Consider the following 23,748-nt stretch of genomic DNA (forward strand, 5'->3'; position numbering starts at 1 on the left):
GAGAGAGAGAGAGAGGGTATAGATCTATGGTCAGATTCGTCTGGTGAGTGGGCTCCCTGCTTGCTTTTGTTTTTCTCATGTGCACCGAGACATACGAACACCGCTGATAAATTTAACATTTGAATTACTGTCTCAAGAAATGGACATTTGTGTGTGATGAATTTCATATAGAACACGGACACTTATATGTATTTTTGAATGATCAAATTCAGTATTGGAGTTATTGCTCCATGGATTAGTGGTTTAGTTATTTATTCTTTTCTATTATCCTTTTAGCACGGTGCATTTAGTTTTTACATATTTATATATTATTAGCATGGCAGCTTATTATAGGATTTAGGAATTGGTGTTTTTGAGGTGAAGGTTAACGAAGTGTATCACTACTTATTTAATTATATAAATACCTGTAATAAATAAATAAATATGATCAGCATTGCATTTGCGGTACAATGTCTTCCCTTAACAGCCTCCAACTGGCTATGTGCTCAAAGCTTTAAAACATACAAATAAAGAACCAAAAAGGACAATCAGAAAAGCCAGTGGAAACAGAAGGGGAATAAACTGTTAATAGTTTTTATCAAAAAGGGTCACAGCTGCTAACATGCCTCATAAAGACTCAGTGAAGGGATTTTAAAAATAAACATTGAGCTTATTTTAAAAAGGACATTAAAAAGGCATACATGAGGATAATCCAAAAACACAGCTAAACTGATGGATGAATATCAGAAATCATGCAGTACCACCTTCTTAGTATAGACAAGCCATCACTTGAGTGAGTAATTACACCGTGATATATGTTAAGGTGCCCATACACTGCACGATTATCGTACGATAATCGTATGCGGTCGGTTTTTCGTACGATAATCGAGCAGTGTGAACGGAGACGTGCGACCGTTTCTACTGTACGGTCGCACGTCTTCTGTCGAACCAGCATGTTCGAAAACCAGCCGGGAATCGTACGATTCTCAGCTGGTTAGAACGGTGCTCGGAAGATAAATGCTGAACGGGCCGGTGTGCGCACGCGCACACTGCCCGTTCAGCATTGCGGTCATCGGAAGCCCGCCCCTCAGGAGGGCGGGCTTGCGATGATCGAGAGTGCGATCTGCCTGTCCAAGATAGGCAGATCGTACGTTTTTTTAATCCCTTTACAACCATCGCAAGACTAAAGTCTTGCGATGGTTGTAGAGTGTATGGCCACCTTTACACTGTGTGCTACTGTGTTAGAGGAGACCAATGCATACCAATGTGTTTCTGTAGATCAGTAAAACCCACCAGCCACACACTGGTTTGGGGGTCTATTTTTATTTTATTTTAAAGTTCATATGTTTTTAAACTGAGGTTGTGTATTGGTTTTTACCATATCCATTTGATTTTTTTTTTACAAATAAACATTTTATGACAAGACATACCTGTAAACTAGGGATGTCCCAATACCATTTTTTAAAGACCAATTGCTTTCCCTGAGGTACTTGCCGATATCAATTACCAATACTTTTTCTTAAAGGGACATGCAATTTTTTTTCTAAAACAATACAGACTAATGATTTTAAGGGCACTTTCTTTATAGTTATGAAAAACTGTTACTCAATACATGAATATTCAGCAATGGAGAATGGCAACCAGCAATAGAGGACTACAGATCTCATCAATCCATAATTATACAGCAATCATACAGGGCTGTGCTCAATCTCACCAGGGCTGCACAGGTGGGTGCCGGGCTCTCCATGGGTGTGCAGGCAGATGCCAGGCTCTCTAGGGCTAAACGGGCTTGTTCCAGGCTCCAGGGCTGTATAGTCGGGTGTGGGGCTGTCCAGTGCTGTGCCAGTCTCTGCGGGCGCCAGGAAGGAGGAGTAGATCTGAGGCTGGACCGGAGCTGTCATTTACAGCTGCTGCGAGGTCCCCAGCAAAAGCAGGACTTCAGGCAGCCGATCTTGTTTAAAAAAGGGCCAGCATTGGCCTTTAGTATCAGGGCGTTTCCACGAGTAAAGGAACTTATGAAAAAGCCCTGTATCAGCCCCGATACTATTATCGATATCCCTACTGTAAACCATAGACTTTTTTTTAAAGGGGCTTAAGGAGACCCAAGAAAATGTGTGAAAAGTGATCTAAAGCTCCCCTTGTTGGCTAAAAATAAGAATAAAACAAATGCATATGCTTACTTGGCTAAACAAAAAGAAATTTTAAATTTACCTTCTCCTTAAAAGCAAGATTTTTGGATGAATAAGTGCATACAATTAATGTTCATGTACAGAAAGAATGTGCAACAACAAAATGATTAAAGAAGTGACCTTTGAGCGAAAAATGGCCTGGACAGGGAGGAGTAGCACAGGGCTGGACAAATCCCAGGAGCCAGGTAGCCAATGCTCCCTAAAAATGACAGCTAACACCCAACTTCTGAGGTTTCCTCTAGTTTTCAAAGGAGCTACGGTAGCTCCTAAAGAAAATCCTGTGGGCTTCTGGTTTGGAGGACTAGTTCTGTCCACCCCTGGAGTAACATGTGGATCCAAGTGGTTGCTTGAGTAACTCTATTAACTCTCAATCAACTAGAAACTACAGTTATCTGGCACCTACCAAAAAAAAAATTCTTGCCTTTATCGTGATTTGAAATCCCACCAGTGACACCATTTGGATGTCATTTGTAGGTTTCTTTCTCCTAGCTTAATGAATTGAGTGAACCTTAAAACTCACTTTGGAAAAAGTACCCAATCACATGCAAGAAAAGAAAAAAACATTTTTTTGCATACAAATGATAGGATGATTGTCAGCACAACTTTCCCTTTTTTTTTCTTAAGCTGGGTATACAATTAAATACCAAGGTTGGACAAGCCAGGTAGCCAATGTTTCTTAAAATATACAGCTAGCTCCTAACGTTTGACATTTTCTATAATGGTTGTCAGTGGAGCTGGCTCCTAGAAAATGCTGCTGGCTTCTGGACAGGACATACTGGCTCCTGAATTCAGTATTCATTTGTACACCCCTATATTATAAACACCATCTCTTGTGTGCTTTTTTCCCTGCGATACATGTTTCCAGTGTGAGCCTTGATTACTTGTGCTCCCAGTGAGCTTCTGCTTGGCCTGCTAGTGGATGGTAATCCCCTCCTCAGTAAGCACTTGCACCTGCACTTAATTGATAGACTGCCTTCCTCCTGTGTGGCTGCTTGTTCCATGCAGCCTCGCTGCAGTGTATCCCAGATAGCCGTGTTGTGGTTTACCTCCTGCGGTCATTTGCTCTGCACTATAGTACACCTCCCTCTTTTCTCCAGTGCATTCCCCTCTGCTGTTCCTGTGTATCTCTTGTCCCTGTGGGTACACCTGTTTGTTCCCTTTGATTTCTGCTTCCTGTGTCACGCATGTTCCCTGCGTCTTCCCTCTAGTGCCTCTTCTGTATCTTGTATACTGTACGTACCGTGTCTTGTCCAGCGTGCTGTAGTCCCTGAGTACCCGCTGGCACTATGCCTGCATGGGTGTGTCAGAGAGCTGCAACTTGGGAGCTGCCCTGCAGCTCAATATCCACACCGTCAGTGGCTCTGGTGAAGACCAGGCGGCTCCTTAGATCTTGCGACTCAAGAGACTTGTACCCCTGCACATTCCTAATTCGTTTACAATATACTGCTCCGCAAGACCCGGAGCTCATGTGCCTCCGTGCCCTGGTCCCCAAATCGTGACATTTGGTTTAATATTTTTCATTTATTTGTTTTATCTTAGTTTTGTAGCTCTGATGAAGAGGGAGCTTTGAGGTGCTGAAATTCCATATAATTAAAGTGCCTGTTTGCTCCTTACTTTGAGTCATTTTCAGGTACCAATCGAGAGAGGCATGTGCGTTTGAGAGGTGCCTTACCATAGTCAAGGGCTTTTATAAAAAACAAAAACTTTCCTGCACCTAAAACGTTTGCATAAGCGTTGATATTCCAGCGCCTCTTAAATGTGTTTCTATGGTGTGAATGCTAGTGACAGACTGTCATTTGTTATTTTGCACATAGTTCCACTTTGATTATGATTCCCACAAGGGAAAAAAAAAAAAAAGAGAGCAGGGAAACTTGTATATCTCTACTAAAAGCATGACATAATGCATGTTTATCCTAATTCAAAGATAATCCTACAATTTAGAAACAAACTGACTGATCTCTAACATAATCTTAACTGATGTTTAGTTCACAGAGGCATAAAAACACATCAGGCAGCCAGCCAAAAATTACATTAAGGGTGCCAAACCTGACACCCTGTTAGCCAAATATTTCCATTAAAGTGGACCAGTATATAAAAAGAGAAGGATTTGCCATGTTATAAAGGAAACATTTAGAGCTTTGAGTAATGTTTCAGCAGTACACTGAAAATGTACCTTTTGTCTGGAATCTCTTCCAAAAAATAGCAGTTAACTTCCAGATATGTGAGGGTGCCTATGTACTCCTGTCCCTCATCGTGGTCTATCTAAAGTGTGGAATCTAATTGACTGCTGCCTCTGAATGCTAGCTTAAGGAGATTTGAAGTGAGATTTAGGCTAGGTTTACACATCTGCGATCCTGGTACGCACGTCCCGGGAATGTGTGATCGTGTGCGGGTGCACACATCAGTTGCTGAGCGGCCCCATTGATTTTCATGGGGTTACATCCACATGGCAATCACTGAAAAAAGGTACATGTAGCTTTTTTGGCGACACGCATGTTTTTAAACTGCGATTGTGCGCGATTGCACAGGCACCTGACTGGGGTGCTATTAGAAAATATGGCCCCACCAGCGTGATCGGAAGTGGTGGACGATTCTGTGATGATTCCATGCACAATTACCGTGCGGGCACGGACCGCCATATTGTGTACCTAGCATTAGTGATATCACTACTGTGCTGCTCACTGTTCTCCATGCTAGATGCTTGGACACTAAGAAGCAAAAGCCTGCTCCTACACAATCAGCACAGAAAATGTTAACACACCTGGCGTTCTATTTTATCTTATGTGCCCCTCCTAACAATTACTTTCAATTTATTATGTGGTCTTCAGCACACAAAAAATTTTCAGTACAGGAGCTATACATTTAAAAAATATCTAAACAGCCAGTGCTTTGTAGCCTCTTATTATTAATTACCATTTCTGGACATATGAGGAATGAAATTGGCTTTTATAGTCAATCACATCTGGGATGGGTGGCCATAGAGTGACAATACCTGAAGAGACTGCCACCATATTTATGAGAAACAGCATAAACGTCTGACAGTACACCATAAAAAACACTATATTGGGTCTACTTATTTCATTAAGAGATAGGGATTTGGTATGACAGTTGAAACGCCAACAAACTTTTCACTAGTTTAGGTATAGAACAGAGAAGGGTTGAACATTGGTCTGGCCTACACGGTGTCCCTCATTTCCGGTTCGAAAGACACTACATAAAGTTAGATTAAATCTTCTCCTCGAACCCCAAAGTAAGGAAGACATCTCAAGTTTGACTATTTGCTGGTAATAAGTGTCCCCCACTTGGAGATGCCCCCTCCTATTCTGATGACAACTGTCTCCAGATTAAGAAATAAACTCCTAGAGAAGGGAGGGGGGCATATGAACAGCAAGTAAAGTCCTGACAGAAATTCGAACATGAGTTCTAATCCTTCCCTACTTCATCCAAAAATAAAAAATAAAATGGCTATACGTATTTTTCAATCTACAAATTTGTACAAAAATGTATTGTGTTTTCACTGTGGCTCCAGATCGGACAGGATAGCCTAGGGACAGCTGGTAGCCAATCACAGAAAGACATTTTAAAACACAATAAAAGTGACAAGGTGGGGTGACAAGCCCCCATATTAGGCAAGCAAAGCACCTGTCAAACATACTGTACAATCAGACTATTGTTGTATCTGACATGCATCTGTGTATGTTGTGCATACATCCAACGTGCAGCGTTCCTTGCTCTAACAAGAACTTTCCTGTCTGGACAGTATATGTATCATTTCAATCATTTTTCTTCTATATCAAATAGCATGTTGAAAACCAAGAGCTAATTTCAGTGCTGCCACTGACACCTCATTTCTGTCCTGGTTCTATCTACCACTGCCCCGGCTTGTCTGATTTCTTTGTCATGATGGGCATGTCTGTCTGTAACCATAGCAACCCTCTGAAACTCACAGGTCCTTTTATCTGACCATACATGAATTGAAATACAAAGACGTGAAGTGGATCTAGTTGTATACACAAAGGTTGGGTTATAATACATACAGTGTGAGACACCACATTTTTTCGCATCCAATCACATTGATAAAGAAATGTAGAAATGAGAGTAACGTTTGTAACATGCACTCAACCCTATCTTACATTTTCACAGATTGCACAGGCTTTTGTACACGGTTGCAGTAGTAATGTTGTCAAGCTACAGCTTGTATATCCTAGACACACAAAAAAATATTTCCTCCCCAGATTAATCCTCAGGTCGTATCAATGTGAACGCAATGCGAATGCAATGTCATTCACATTTTTAACGATTGCAAACATGTGAAAAAGTGGCAGCAATACTAATTTGTGCCCACGTCAATCTGACTTGATCTAAAGTAATACTTGTATACAGTGAGGAAAATAATGATTTGATCCCCTGCAGATTTTGTGAGTTTGCCCATTTACAAAGAAATGAAAGGTCTATAATTTTTATCACAGGTGTATTTTAAGTGATAGAGACAGAATATCAACCAACAATTTTATGAGGGGGTGAGTAGAGATATGGATGGGGGGAAGCCGATCAAATACTATGTAATCCAGAAAAGACACATGATAAATTGAGCTGCAGTACAGTGAGTAAAATAAATATTTGATCCACAAGCAAAACATGACTTAGCACTTGGTGGAGAAACCCTTGTTGGCAAGCACAGAGGTAAGACGTTTATTGTAGTTGGTTCCCAGGTTTGCACACATCTCAGGAGGGATTTTGGTCCACTCTTCGTTACAGATCTTCTCTAAATCCTTAAGGTTTCTTGGCTGTCGCTTGGCAACTCGAAGTTTCAGCTCCCTCCATACATTTTCTATAGGATTAAGGTCTGGAGACTGGCTAGGCCACTCCATGACCTTCATGTGCCTCTTCTTAAACCACTGCTTTGTTGGCTTGGCGGTATGTTTATGGGTCATTGTCATGCTGAAAGACCCATCCACGATCCATCTTCAGTGTTCTGGCTGAGGGAAGGATGTTCTCATCCAAGAATTTACAATACATGGCCCCGTCCATTGGCCTCTCAATGCAGCAAAGTCAGCCTGTACCTTTAGCAGAACAACGGCCCCAAAGAACAACCTGCACTTTATAGGAAACACAGAGTTCATGAACTAAAAACCATCAGCCTGATCCCCATAATTTCACACCAAGGCACAGCTAAATAATACTAGGATTACACTGACACATGTACATCTTGCAGCATTAAAAGTCCCAGAAGGTCAGGCAGCAGCACCGAGGTGATCAGTCATAGGGTCACACAGAGCCATGATCATCTACATTACACAACACACACATACACCTAAGGGACAGACACTATCTGCCTATAAAAAAAAACCCGAGCACCCCGTGTATTACCTGTGTTCTATTACCTATCCTGTGCCATCTACAGCCTAGCCGCCACAGAAACTGGCTAATCACCATCCATTTTAAGGAGCTGGACGTGGCACTCGCTGCAGGGGTATGTGTCCCCTCCGATCCCCACTGCCTCTGCCGATACAGGTGGGGGGAGAGCAGCAGGGATCAGATGGGAGGAGAGAGCTGCAGAGTGGGCGATGGCGGCGGTGCCGGGGTGGCTTGGCTTGGCGGAGCAGATTGAGTTGGGGAGCTGGGCAGTTTGTGGGAGCTCTCCTCACCACTGGGCAACGGTTGCAGGGGTCCAACTAATAAATAATGAGAATCGTTAACAACGATTCTCATCAATAAAATTGATTCATTGTTGAAGTCCTAGAAATGACAGCAGAATTTTTATAGAATGAATATTCTTGAATCCAGGCGATCTATGGCTAATCCCTTGACAATTCGCTTATTGTTTTTGGGACAGATTATATAACCTAACCTCTACCACAGTTGATTTTCTGCAACCGTTAGTAAGGAGCCTACCTGCTTACATTAAATATACTAATGATTTTCTTTATAAACTCATGACAAATTAGACTTTCAATGACACCTGAAACTTGCAACTATGCAAAAGGTATTTTAATTGCAATACCGAACACAGCGTTTACATATTGAAACGTCCCTGCGCACATGAATAAGTGAGAAACACAATTGGGCCTTTCAAACGTCGTTTTCAAAAGCCCGCAGTGACATTTGGAAAGGGATCAACAAAACTGCCAAGGGTGAGAAAGTTGGCCACAATAAGCCAGTGGAGGTACACTTTGCTGAACAAAAACACCAAACCCATGAATTCAGGAGTATGGTCATTGACCACATATGTGGACACACCAAGGGGAAGAGATAAACAGCTTCTTCGTAGAGAATTCTTTTTTCTGGGTGACATTATCATGTTCGACATTTTGCTGTGGATATTGTTTACACGTTTCCGCACTAGACCAGACAGATATACTCTTTGAGCTCTTTTTCTGAGGAGTACCTGTGATCTTAAGTACTATAACAGATACCTTTGGCTTCCATTTAGCTCATAGCAGGATTGAGCAGTGCCACTGTGCCACAAAGCCTGATGAAGGGAACATTGCGCTGCCCCCAAAACGTTGCAATTTCCCCTTGTGATATTTTATTCCAAGACATCAATAAAAGGCACTTTAATTCATGAAAAAAAAACTGTGTGCTGCTGACTGGTCAATTATACATATCAGACTCTACAGCGGGTTCATTACAGTATTGGCTTGAGCTGCCTTGTCATCTAACTGCTCATTAGATTCCAACCACTATGCAATTAGCAATCAGGATTATTTACCACACAATTCCCACTCCGAACACACAATTTTGCATCCAAGCTCAATTTTATGTTCAAGGTATAATTTTTGAATGGAAACCTAGTTAGATTTTCCAGAAGCAACAGTCTTAAATTCCACAGTTTAATTTTAGACAATGGGAGACAATAACAAACTCATGTAGACTTCTTCTAAAAACTCCACGGTGTGTATAATTATATATAAAAAATAACTGCCTACTTTTGCTAAATCAAAAATGAAAATAAATGAGCATATCTCTTACCCACTGTCTACATCACTCACTGCCTATGCTGACCAACCTCTGCCCAAATCTGAAAGCAATTGCCTGCCGCTCCAAAGCCCTATGGGCTGGTTTGCCACCTGGCCTGTCAGGTACCACAACCAGGCAGGGGCTTGTCCATGTTCCAAACACTATTTACAAATCAAAAGGAAAAGAACAGGAGCATGCAAAGGCAGCAGGGACACAGACCACTGCAGCCAGCACCAGCGGGGAGGAGAGGCCGGCTGCGTCTCTGCATTCCCCGGCTCATCAGCTGCTGACCCCCACTGGTGACCCGGTTCCATAGCTGCTCCTCCGTGCACCCCTCTTCTGCCGGTAGTAGAAAGCCGGCGTCAAGTACCCATCCAGCGTCTGAGAGCAATAGCAAGTCTGCTATTGGCTATTTTAAATTGCAATAGCCAATAGCAGGCTGGCTATTGCACCTGCCCACTGCCTGCAGTCAATCAGCAGAGGAGAACTTTCTCCTTCAGTTCCCTCCTCTGCTGACAGTTTAAAATAGCCAATACCAGGCTGGCTTTTGCTCCCAGGCACTGCCTGCTGTGTTTACAGTTGTCATTCACCAGCTAAAGCAATTGAAGTGAGAAGGTGACACTAAGGCTTGTTAAAACACTGTATTATTGTTCAGTGTTGAATACAACGGCTGTATAAATAACTCTTGTACTCTAGTACTGTATGAGCTCATTGCGCAGATTTGTTGAGTCCTAAATAAAATCTCCTGGGTTTGGTCAATCAACTTCAGGCTGAGTTCACACCATTTTCCGGACCAGATCTGGCATTGCATTTTTGCCTCGATTTTACCACGATAGGAATTTATTTTAAAAAAAAATAAATTGTTAGCTTAAAATAGTCTTACAGATGCATTCCATGCATTTTGATGCGTTCTAGTGCATTCCAGACCAGACAAAATAGGACAAGCAGTATTTTTCTGGTCTGGTCCGGACTGCTCTGGTGGGAACAGAGGCCAGAAATAGCATTGGGATACATTGGGTCCGGAAACAGTCTGGTCTGGAGGTGATCTGGAGGTGGTGTGAATGGGCCCTCAGGGAGGAATTGGATCAAATGTCAAATGACTTTAACCAGAAAGGTAGAGGGCAAATCTGGAAAAAACTTTGGTCTACCTTGCAGCAGGTCATACTATAGGGTCATTTCAACTGAAGTTGCTATTAATAGTTTTACACAGAACAGTCTGCCTTTCAATTATTCGTTAGTTACACTGGCTAATGTAGGGTAGTTAGTATGTATATTAATTTGTTTGCTTCCTTCAGGCTTCTGTCTTCTCAAGCCAGAAACATTTTGTATTAAACTGTTATATCTACAGTCTTGTTGAATAAAACTTAATATACATTCTTATTGAATAGTTGATTAATAAAAGTTTGTTGTTCCAGAACTGTGCCACAGGGTATCAGAGTGGACAGTATGTGCAGAAGTGTACGGAGGGCAGCGTGTTCTGCAGATTGCCTCATTCCTTTGTATAATGATGGCCAAAAATGTGCCACTCAATTATCCAAAGCAACACTAAACCAGCCAAATGACAAGTCATTGTATATTTTGAGCAGATCTGACCAACTTGCTGGAGTCAGACGCATTGCACAATCTTGTTCTATTTTTTTCAGGGAATAGAGGAGAGTGCAGACTAGAAGGCTTTATATTGAAAACTGAAATAGCCTCATACGATCAACTTTTAATATATAAAAGAAGAAAAGGTTGCATGTAAAAAGGTATCCACAAGGCAGTAGATACTTAATTACCTCAACTGGACTCACCTTAGTTCAGGCTCTACTGTTCTCAAGATCAGATGCGATGTATTTAAAATGATATTAAAACCTTGTTTTGTTTTAAATTTAGCACAGGATGTCTACACTTACTTAATAGGCTTACTTTTTTGTTTAAAACTGCCCCATTTCATTTATTTTTTGCTGGTCTCAAACTGCTACCCTCCCTTCCTGTTTGTGGCTGTTTTTACCTTACCAAGCAAGTTGCAAAGGACACCCCAGGTGCATGCACGTTTTCTGCTGGACCTGAGCCGAGGTGCGTGCATCCATTGGCACGATGCTCACTAAGCCACACCCTTTCTCCCGCCTCCTCACAGTAATGTGACAGTTTGTGTCCTCCCGTTACCCTAAGGAGAACTATGGGGAAAAGCCCTAACCCCATAGTTCTCCTTTAACTGGTAAAACAGTTCTCATACTTCCATTTTAAGCCATATGTTCAGCTGGTTGCCTGGAGTTCAGCTTTAATAAGTGTTTAATACAATGTGCACCACAAACTATCTCCATTCCGTACAGCCTTGATGCTTTTTTTGCTCCAAAGAGCTTAATCACAGAATAGGGGCCGTCATGGCAAGAGAGCTTTTACACAGTTCATAAAAACCACAATAATTATTGAATTTACTTATTATGCAACCCTAAGGTCTATTAATGTGGAATCAGATGCAAGGCATGTGTTCACAGATTAGATGTGTAGAGCTGCAGAATAACTGCCCATGAATATAGGCAATTATAACACACTGATATGAAAGTGAATTAAAGCAGAACTCCATGTCAAACTGTCTTACAGGTACTTCTCCATCATCCAGCACTGGTCCTCTGCTGAGTGAATGAAGGACAGTATCTTCCCCAACTTCTGGGGGTGTGTCATTACACAGCCTGATCTCTTAATGGAACAGTGCACAGACCAGGACTCACATCATCATAACGCGTGCACTGGTCTATACAGCAGAGAACCACCCACCGCCAATGCTAAAGGGGATGAAGAAGGAGCCTGCTGGTCACATAATGTTGAAGATTCCTGGAATTAAGGTATGTGTCCTGGGAATTCTTAAGTGTGGGGCACTGAGGGAAAAAGAAAACAGACATGTACTTTATAACATGGTGTAGCTGAATAGTAAAAAGGTGTGAGTAAGTATACTTCAGTAAGTGCAACATGCAGTTACATGGTAGTTATGTAGAGACATATTCATCAAATGCATAACGGCACCAAGTGAGTTACTGAGACAGAAGACACTTCATAAGCCTGCCTCTCCCATTCTAATTAAACACACAATCTCATGAAATGTACATAAATTGCTATATGTAAGTTTTGATCATTAAGCTCAGTCCTGATCTACTAAATTCTCGCCAGTTTGGTCACACCAAAACCTACTCTGCTAAGGCCACTTGGACTGCCCTACCTACTGTAAACAGACACAGTTGGAAGTTATCAATCTTATGACATAGAAGTATAGGGTGGAGGAGAAGCTACATATATCCAATAAAGAATAATAAGACTACAGAAGGCATGAAAATAAAATTGTTTTATCCCATTGTCCTAACATGTATGTGCATCCTCTACTCAACAATTCAGACTACATCACTTGTTACCATGTTAACATATGTTCACACTCTGCCACTTACCACAGTCATTGAACTACACCTTATGTTAACAAATTTGCATTTATAAATCAATCATGAAGAGGCGAGTTGTTCAGCTTTCTGATCTCAGATTGACATCATTGGAAAGAGCTCCATTCAGATTTTAAAAAAAACCTGGCAGGGGATCAAACTCTGTGCCTGTCCACCCAAGAAAAATTGAAGTTTTTTTTTCTATGCGGAATTGTTATTTAACATTGTTATGGTTTTAGATTGCATAATTCATAGTTAATAACCAACAACCAGACATTTTTGCTTAGAGGTGATTTGTAACATTTTACCTTTAAAACGGTTCTTACCCCTCCCTATCCCCAATCACTAAACTAACGATTTCCATACAAAATAAATGCTGTTACATTAAATGTCCTTTCCTAGAGAGGTAACAGCCAACACATTCAGTCCCCACCAATAAGAATGGTTTCCAATCACGTTATCACGATGTCAGCTATGACAAATACATATTATGCATACTAGAGGTTTCACTGACAAAACCTGCCAGATAACACTGCAGCCTGAAAGTCGAAGTGCGCAGCTGTTTGATATTGTAATTGTCAGATACAATTAAAGAAATAAAAAAAAATATTACAAAAAAATGAATTTTAAAAAGTTAAAAATGTGTTTGTTTTTTTTTGTTTTTTTCATGTGTCAGACGATAAAAAAAAGGGTTTCATGAAAAAAATGGATGCCTTAAAACAAAATATTTAGGCATGCAAGTTACTCACAGGGTTGCAGTCAAGTTAACCAACAAATACTGATGCTGCTAAATTTGGCCTGAGCATCTAAACATTAATGACATTTGGTCATGAAAGGGTTAAATATTTTCAGGTAATACATTTTTATCTACTTTTTGAACATTTTCTTGTCATTATGTTGGTCAAATAGTTAAATAGCAAAACAAATTACAGCCTTGTAATTACATAGTGTAACAAAGGGGAGAGACAGGATTCACGTTTTGGCCTCCCTTAAAAAAATAGAAAGATGTTCTCATTAACCACTTGAGGATTTGGAACATAATGCTGGGCACGCACCTTACAACCATCGCAAGACTTTTGTTTTGCGATGGTTGTAAGGTAATTAAAAAAACTTACGATCTGCCTATCTTGGACAGGCAGATCATACTTGCGATGATCGCAATGCTGAACGGGCAGTGCGCTTGCGCACACCGGCCCGTCCGGCTTTTATCTTACGAACATGCCACCAACCAGCCGAACATCGTACGATGTTCGGCTGGTTTTCGAACATGTTCCTAAGGTAAAAGTCGTGCGACCTTACAGTAGCAGAGGACGCACGGCTCCCACACACCTTACGATAATCGTACGATCGCGGGATTTCTCACAATTATCGTACGATTATCATAAGGTGTGTGGGCACCTTTAGAGATACATCCTAAAAAAACTTCAACACAGTTTTAACAACGCATCTCTTTCATCCAGCTGCTCTGCCCTTTACGCTATTATCGGCAATTACCGGCTGACAAAATGATAGCTGTGAATTGCTTTATATTGCGCAGCAGGAGTGGCTGTCAAAATAAAGCCGCCCCTGTGGGAAATGACACTTCCGGATGGTCTGTAAGTGTCATTGAGTAAATACAAGGTAACAGTGTATTGTTTCATGTATTTACCATTTCATATTTGTAGATCAAAGGAGTGACGTTTAATATTCAAATATCAGTTAAAGACACCTTACAAGTATAAATAAATAAAATATATTCCCATTTAACCCCTTATTAACTGTAATCAGTCTTTATTAAAGAAGAATTATGAGGCAAGTGATTTTCACTCAGCCTCATAATCTGAGCCGACCTGTGACAATAAAACTGTCACAGGACGGCTCAGTAGATCGGGAAGTGAGCGAACACATACCGGCGCTCGCTCACTTCTCGATCTATCCCTGCAGAGAGGCGTCACTGTAACTCACGGCGCCCTGCAGGGATTCCCCCCCCCCCTGTCTGATCCTCTAGCGCTGACTGGCGGAACGGACGGGGGAGGGTACAGCTGGCTCTGCCTCTAGATAGGATAGGCAGAGCCAGCTGTCACTCACGCAGCTGGGTGGATCCAAAGATAATTGTCGGGATCCGTTGCGGCTGTGGCGGTCTCAGTATACCGCGATAAGTGCAAAAATACCAGTTGATCATGTCACAAATCTTGTGAGATTATACCTTCATGTTCTCTTGTTATCAGTTAGCATTGTTCACTGCGCTCTCTGTGGACTACAGTTCACCTCTGCTCACCTCTCCTCTGAAGATGAGGAGAGGGGTAGGTGTTCTGTAATTCTGACACTTTCATTTCCTAGGGTGATAATGCTGCTGCTCCATACAGTGTGAGATTATTGTCGTTCTAACAGAAAAAGTGTGTTACTGGCAGGATCAACAAGTAAAAAAAAAAAAAAAACTGAAAAAAAACAAATTCAGCCACCACATTGTAGAAACATAAAAAAGGTGATGGCAGAAAAACACTTTGTGGTCCACTGAATCTGCCCCTTTGTTGTTTTTTGTTTATGTTTTTTGTCTTAGTATAGATCCATGTTTGTCTCAATCATCTTTACAGAAAGAAAATACTAAGCATTTTTCAGCCCTAAAATGTGCATTTTAGTATGCAAAAAGTCAAAAAAGGCTCTGGCAGTGAAAGGGTCAACGAAAACAGCCTTACAGTTAATCTGGCTACTGGTACCTTGAATTCACCTTTCACATAATACATTTTAGAGAAATCTGGGGAACCACACTAACCTCTTCCCATTGATGAATATACCGAATGAGTCTGGAAAGTCGAAGTAACCTCAGGAGGCTGAGGATCTTGGTAAACCTCACAATTCTTAAAGCACGGGCCGTCTTATAAACTTCAGAGTCAATGCCCTTTTCTACAATGAGAAATATGTAATCCACAGGGATGGAGGACACAAAGTCCACCACGAACCATGTGCGCAGATATTTGCGCTTGATCTTCTGTGGATCCAAGATAATCTCAGTGTTGTCCTCAATAATGATACCAGTTCGGAAGTTCAGAACCAAGTCCATAAGAAAGAAGGTGTCTGACACCACATTAAATATGATCCATGGTATGGTAGTTTCCTCTTTGAAGAAAGTGATTCCCACAGGAATGATAATTAGGTTCCCAACCATAAAGAGCAGCATTGTGAAATCCCAATAAAACCTATGGAAGAAAAAAGAAAATCATAGTGAGCAAATTAAAGAGACCTTTTATTTCCTGTTTACATTTTCCAAATTGATCACAGAATGGCATTACTCAGTATATGAGTCAGCAATCCACAAAAAGCAATCAGACATATACAATCATATTTTATTCCAGAGAACAAGCAGCATGGATAGTGAAAATAGTGGCAGACATTTTTCTGCCATCCATCCCTAGGATGCTGTGTCATCTTTTTTTTTTTTTAAAGATTATGTTTATTGGAAAATGTTTGAGTTTTCAGTAAAAGAAACAATACAAAAGTACACAAAAGACATGGAGTATACAAACCAAGGACAAAAGGGCCAACAACACATAATTCTTAAAGTGACATTAAACCCTCAGATTTTTTAACATAAACCAATACTGTAATGTGTGCTTTACTGTAATCCATGGTTGTTTCCCTTCTCTTTGCTGCTCTTCCTTTTAAATCCTCATGTCTTCTCATGCTCTGCAGAACTTCCCTTTTCAGTTCAGGTCCTCTTCCTGTAGTGCTGGCTCAGGTTACAAACCTATACAAACGGATACACAGACACCGTGTATCCATTCCTGAGACAAGGCAGTCTGCTGCAAAACAGAAGTTCTGCAGAGCATGAGAAGACATGAGGATTTAAAAGGAAGAGCAGCAAAGAGAAGGGAAACAACCATGGATTACAGTAAGGCACACATTACAGTATTGTTTTATGTTAAAAAATCTGAGGGTTTAATGTCACTTTAAGGCACTATATGGGTGCAATATTCAGGTAACTTAATAGCCAGGGGCGTCCCGAGGCTAAGTGACACCCAGAGCGGAGACCGGGTGACACCCCGCCGTGACGACGTCATCGCGCATGCGTGGTTGTCTTATTGACGCCTGCCGGTGGCCATCTTGGTCATGGACGCCGGCAGAGAGAGGAGGGGACGTTCACCCGGCGGGATGAGGTATGCCGCCGGGTCCCCTCCTCTCTCCTGACACTGTCAGGCTCTTAGTCCATGACCGAGGGCCCCGACTTTTCATAGGGGGTGACACCAAAATGACTGTCAGTCATTTTGGTGTCACCCCTCCAATGGTCGCACACGGGTGCGGGCCGCACGCCCCTTGTGACGCCACTGATAACAGCACATGGTAACATCACATTGTATACCTGGCAAAGAAGGACAATGACCCAGTGATATCAAACTGAGCAGCTCCATAGAACCCACATAAGGTGAGAACAGAGAAATAATCAGATAATATAGAGAAGATATAGAAGAGGGAAAAAAAAGGGGGTACGGTCACGGGTCCAGGGTTCCCAAGGATTCACCCCCACACAGAGGTATCCGATCAGATAGCCAGCAGGCTACGAAATCCATCAGTAGTGCACAAATGTAACCAGACACTCCAAGTAGCATAAAATTTGGCATCGCGGTGGTACAGAGCTGCAGTAAGCTCCTCCATCCGGCATACAGAATTTAATTCTATCACCCATTCACGTGGAGTAGGTGGAGTACTTGAGCATATGTAGCTAAAATAAAATAATACATTAAAATAACCTCGTGCTAAATTTAGGTGTATGTCAGGGCAAAATAAAATTTGTAATACATCTCTACAACTACAGAACAATATCGATCTGCCAGAAATACACACAGCTCCCAAGTACTGTTGGGGGTTGACAACACAAAGCATTTTTGCAAATGTGATGTCATCCCTGCCTAGTCATCCTTTACTACATTTTTGCAGGAATCTCCCATTCTTTTCATCAAGAATTAGGAGTGCCAATTACACTCCTTGAGATAACATTGGAAGTATGTGCAGGACAGCTCTGAATTTCTGACAACAGGTACGTTTTTGCCCTTATTGCTTGCAATGGTATATTTAGCAAACCAAAAGGTAGCAAGTTTATTGTTAGGGTTTATAAATCACTAAACCTGTGACGTCAACACTCTTAGACTGCATATTCCAGGTCTGTCACTTAAAGTGTTGAAGTGAGAGACATGAAAGCTGTGGATCCAAAATAATCTCAGTGTTGTCCTCAATAATGCACCTTAAAGCTGCCCGTACACCTTACAACCATCGCACGACTTTCATTGTGCGATGGTTGTAAGGCAATTAAAATCTCGTACGATCTTCCCATCTTGGACAGGCAGATCGTACTTGCGATCATCGGGCTTCTGATGATTCCAATGCTGAGCGGGCAGTGTGCGCTTGCGCACACCGGCCCGTTCGGCATTTGTCTTCCGAGCACGCTACCAACCCGCCGAACATCGTACGATGTTCGGCGGGTTTTCGAGCGTGCTCGGAAGACAAAAGACGTGCGACCTTACAGGAAAAATGGTTGCACGCCTTCCATACACCTGCCGATTATCGTACGATCGCGCGATCACCGGCGATTATCGTATGATAATCGGCAGGTGTATGGGCATCTTAAGAGGCAGTTCTGCAGGGGGAGCCTTATACTTATTTCTAATTTATACCTATCTTCACTGCCACTGTGTGTCTGGTGGACCCACTGCAAAATATGTGGTACATCCGGGTATGGACAGCATGTAAACTGCTTCCATGATACAATGCTCAGGCCTTGTGGGCAATCACTGGGCCCAAACATCGTTATAGGAGGACAAGCACATTTAATCTACATTACAAAACCTCTGACACTACTTGACATAAAGCTTACACAGGGTTAAAACAGTGGAGGAACATATTCTTGTAAAATAGGATTTTGGCACCTTTATTCAGAAAAGGTATTATAGTAAAACCCGCAAAATACATTGAACTCATCTGAATATCCATGAAAGGTTTGCCAAAGAAAACCATGCTAAAGCAGTTCAAAGTATCCAGGCACTAAAAATGAATAGAGTACATGTAAACCCAATCGCCTTTGATAAGCTTTAACACGTTAATGTACAGGGGTGTGGAATTTTTTTTTTAAAACTACTTGTCCAAGGACTAAAGCGGGGGCACGATCTACTTGACCCTCATGGAAATCTACTCGTCCTGATACAAAAAAGAAAAAAATATTGCGAAATTCAGAATACATGTCACAGGTACAGATAGTACACTCCTACTGGTGGATGGGAAGGACCGATCACTGAAAGGTAAGTATAGCAGGGAGGGAGAGGGGACCAGATTTGTGCAGGCAATTCCATTTTCCCAAATTACTTGGAAAAGTGAATTTACCCTTTGGAGCAGGTGCAGACTTGGGCGACCGTGTGCAGTTGCCACGTGGCCCCATTGATTTCAATGGGGTTACATCCGCGTGGTAATTGCATGTACCTTTTTTCGCTACACTCATCGTGCCATGTTTTCAACCGCGATTATGTGCGATTTCATGGGCGGTATTGCGGTGGGAAACTGCACAATCTGCCTGGCGTTACTGGGGTGCCATTAGACTATAATGGCACTGCCAGCACGATCGACGGTGGTGTGCGATTCTGTGACCGCCCAGCCATCCACGCGGTTTTGTGCACGATTGCCGTGCGGTAACGGATCGCCCACTCTGCACACACACACAATGCCCCATGCATGCAATTATTCGCATGTAGATGATAGGGTTTGGTTTTAATTTTTTAGATTTTTTTACTTTGTAATATTTTTTATTATCATTTATTTTTATTATTTTCTACTTTATCGCCTTTTTATTTTTTCCATTTGTATTATTTTTTCCATTTTTATGTATTTACATTTTTAATTGTTATATATTTTTTTATATATTTTACTTTACTTTTTTTTCAGCTTGACTTTATTGCTATCACACAAGGAGTAAAAAGCCCCTTGTGTGATAGCTTTTGGAGGTGGCAGGTTCTCTTTATTGACCCTGTCACCTTCAACACAGGAGTTCTAGCACAGCACTGTGCTCGTTCTCCTGTGACAGGAAGGCTGCATTTCTGAGTCACTATTCACACGGAGCAGAGCAGAGAAGCGTTCTCTGCCCTGCGCTCTCTAACCTAATTTGCAGTAGTCACAGGTCCCCCACAAGAGGGGGGGGGACCCCGAAGACCACGGCAGAAAGGAAGCCCACATGCAGAGAGAGAGGTAGCCCGGAGCGGTACACGGCCGGCTGGCTGCTGGAGATAGAGAGAGGGGAGCGTGATCCAGACAGGTTACAAGTGATTTTGGACGGCTGCACAGCCGTTTAAAATCACTTGTACAAAACGGCTCCCACACTACATTTAGCCGTGCTGCTTGCCCACAGCCGGGCTAAATGTAGAAAAAAAAACTACTCGCCCAGTGCCCGAAACTGCCTGTCCCGGGCGTCGGGCGATAGGAATTCCACAACCCTGAATGTAATTTTAAAAGTCATTTTTACTCTTTAAAATAATGCAGCTTTTATTAAATTAATAGCTGGTGATCTTCCCTTGAAGGCCCTTTTTTTATAGCAAAGTGGGGTATGGTGTGGTACAACCGCCTTGCCCACACTGTGCCCATAGAACTGAATGAAATGTAGCATGCGCATCAGCACTGTGCTAGGCAGCCGCGTGTTGTAGTGCAGCTGCTGGTGTGAATGGGCCCTTCCTGGTGGTGAATCAATCACTAAATCAGTCATTAAAACTAGGGATGTTCAGATACCATTACCTGTGCCGATACTTGCCTTTTTTACGAGAACTACCAGGGTTGCATCGGTTGCAGCTGGGACCTGGCTCTGGTTCTCCACCACTGTCATGAAATTATTAGTCTGTATTGTTTTAGAAAAAAACTGTCACATGACAATAAAAAAAAAATATCATACATTGCCAATGGCCCTTAAAAGTTACAGCTGCCTTCTGCCTTTGGAACCTTTCTCCAGTCCAGTCTTGGAGCTGGAAAAGTATCTGAACTTGTACCAAGTACGGTACATGGTATCTGAACATCCCTAATTAAAAACACACGCACCTAAAAGATTCCCTGCTGTGAATATTTAGTGAATGCCATATTAACTGCCTTATAAATATGTCCCTTTAGAATCTTGGTATTCCTTGATATATGTAGCTAAAATCAGTTACATAATTTAGGGCCTAATAGATGTAAGTTATCAAGATTCATGGAAAGAAATAATTGGAATAACTCCCATAATAGCACAGGATTTCCATGTCTCATGTGAACAAAAAACAAACATCCATAAATATTTCCCATATTTACCGTATATACTCGAGTATAAGCCGTCCCGAATATAAGCCGAGGTACCTAATTTTAGCAAAAAAAACTGGGAAAAAGTATTGACCCGAATAGACGGTATATTCTAAAGGAAGTATTTAATTCATCTAGCAAATGTATTTGATTCCCAGGAATCTCTAAGCATAGCTATTTGCACAGTAATTCAGAGCTAGTGAATGGTGCCTACCACTGAGTGTGAGACAATGATGCCATTCATGCAATAAGACTTATCGCATAACATGACTTATGCATACACAAAAATCCCATAGTTTTTAAATACGAAACTTATACGCCTACGTCTGCCGACAATGGAACTGCTTATAATAAGCTACATTTTAGGGGGCCAATTTGTTTAAACTACTTATGGCACTCCATTTTTACTGACTGGTTAATAAAAATGTAAATGTGAGGAAATGAGATCCAATGTTACAGATTTAGAGCAAGGAAAATGGAGACAGCGTGCAGTGTCACTGCTTCAAGTCTGAGGTGTGAAATCATATTGACAATTTGAATGGGCAGCTTGACACTTGGCTAGAGCCATCAACTGATACACCCTATGCCTTGTCAACTTAAAAGTGACTGCTGCCTCCTGAATTGGACGGTAGAAGTAGAGGCGAGGCACTGGACCCAATTATGAATTGAACTAGCAGGCCCTGGAAAGCTACACTCTATCTATTCTTGCCTCAAGCTATCTATGCATGAGGGCTTCAGATTGTGCTTTCAGGAATAGTCAAATACTTAAATAAATTGCATTTGCACTTGTCACAAATCTGGCAAGTCAAACTAAGAATATGAAAAACAAAATAAAAATACAAAAAAAGCATAACTTACCCTCAGTGAAGGCCATATGTTAAAATAATTGGTAAATTCAGAGCTAGAATGGAGAACCTATATAGAAATGTTGATTTTTTTCCCTTTTAAAACTAGACATTGCCCCAACCACCTGTCGGCGCCCCCCCCCAATTAACCAGTAAGGTGGCATTTTATTCCCACCAAGGCTCTAATATTTGACATACAATCCTGATCTGTCCAGGCAAGAACAGATTGTCAAATGTTTGTGTTGGAACTGTTTAGGTTGCATGTACACTCACACAGAGCATCAGCGTCTTTGGTTGTTTTCTGGCTTATTTTGGCACGTGTTTTTCACATGTTTTCAGGCTTCGAGGTTTTTTGTTTTAGCCAATGGAAATTTAATTACTAGTAAGGGATGGTTCTTAGTGTGAAACTGCACAAAAAATGTGTTAAAGACCAACTCCAGGCAGAAATAATCTTAACCTGTGCAGTGGGGCTAAGGTTACCCACCTGAACCTTGGAGTCAGCTGGCTGTTAGACCAGTTCCTGCAGTCTCTCTTCCCCCCATCCGGCCATCTAAGGTCCTGTGAGTCATCACATCCAATACAGTGTGCGGGATGTGAGGACACTGAGGAACGTACCATCTCTGGAGTGGAGAAGACTACAGGTATTGGTCTAACAGCCACCCAGCTCAGGGGTTCAGGTGAGTAACTTTTATTTTACACCCCAGACAAAACAAGCACTTAACCCTTACATTCCGGGAGAAGCACCACTGCAAGGGTTAAGATTATTTTTTCTTTAAGTGCATTTTTCAGGCACTCCTTTCGGAGTCTATCGGTGCCAAAATGCACTATCACGCCCCAAAGAAGCTCCGGTACTTTTTCAAAACATTGAACAGCACACCTCTCAGACATGAATGGGCATAATAGAATAACATGGAGTGTTGAAAGCTGAAGGGCTTCTGGAAACATGCTTCCAATCACACGTGTGAATAGGGGCTTAGAATCTACTAATTTTTCTAAAGCAATCAAAGGCAAAGTCCAGTTGACAAATGATGTGTGTTCACAGGCTAAAGGCTGCCCTCTACATTAGACACTAGTCAGATCTGCAGACATAATCGGACACCAGGCATCTATTTGAGTTGCCAGATTCGTAAAAATGGCAACTTCATGCAACCTTTTGTGTTTGGGCTATGGTAAGAAGCAGGGGAGGCACACTGCAGGCATCTATGCAACTGGCCTATCAGGAGGGAAAACAATAGGCAATGGAGAAAGTTTTTGTTTTTTACCAGTCTATTTGCCATTCCCCTTGACAAGCCATGGGCAATGGAGTCTACCGGAGTCCCACAGACATTAGACCATTTACCAATGACAAAAGTGGAAGATTTTCATGTAAGGTCCATGGGTTCCTTGGTGGTCACTAATAAACATGACCACTACAATCTGCCTGGCTGCAACTTCTCCTCCTTCAGTCACTACTAATGTTCTAGAGTTTTGTAAATAGTCTTTTTCTTTCTATTTTGTCCGCAATTGCTTATTCCAACACAATCCATTAGGTAGCTTAGAGAAACAGAGCCCGTGGTACAGTGAAATCATGCCTAAAATTTCCATCTGAACTTTACTGCAAATCTAGTAGGCAAGATAACATTATGAAAACCCAGATCTAGATTGTATCTAATTTAAACTATAGCTCAGTGGTCTTATTATGAAGTTGTTGCCACACACACGGGTGTGTATTTAGTATGAATTCCACTTTTGCATCCTTTTTTTCCCCAGAGCCTTCTAAATGTTTGTTCCTACATTTAAGAACCGATTTTCCAAATTTCGGTTAACAAATGCATAATTTTACAATTACATCAAGCAGTTTGAGGTGACTCAGGTACATATAAAGATAGGGACTTATTAATCAAGACTCAACCAGCCTTATTTATTTAATTCTAATCCTATTAGTTGTTGTGGGGCACTCCACTCCAATCACAGTGTTCTTTCTGCTGTAAAGAAGAGAGAACTCCCTGAAGCCAGCTTAATACCACAGCCTTCGTTTTATAAGTGGGCTGCAAAATGCAGGCAGAGAGCAAATGGTGATAGCCATTTTCCATTATAAATGGGCCCCAAAGA

General features: G+C 41.7%; 1 protein-coding gene across 1 annotated transcript in view; it reads right to left on the bottom strand.

Annotated features, from left to right (window-relative positions):
* HCN2 (hyperpolarization activated cyclic nucleotide gated potassium channel 2) overlaps positions 1-23,748 on the bottom strand; it is a 69,238-nt gene that overhangs the window by 34,424 nt on the left and 11,066 nt on the right. Inside the window, exon 2 of the mRNA XM_018560576.1 lies at positions 15,291-15,714. Within this exon, the coding sequence (XP_018416078.1) occupies positions 15,291-15,714 (424 nt within the window). The remainder of the gene's footprint in view (positions 1-15,290; positions 15,715-23,748) is intronic.

This window comes from Nanorana parkeri, unplaced genomic scaffold (genome assembly GCF_000935625.1).
Source record: "Nanorana parkeri isolate BGI_ZX_2015 unplaced genomic scaffold, ASM93562v1 scaffold466, whole genome shotgun sequence".
Lineage (NCBI taxonomy): Eukaryota > Metazoa > Chordata > Amphibia > Anura > Dicroglossidae > Nanorana > Nanorana parkeri.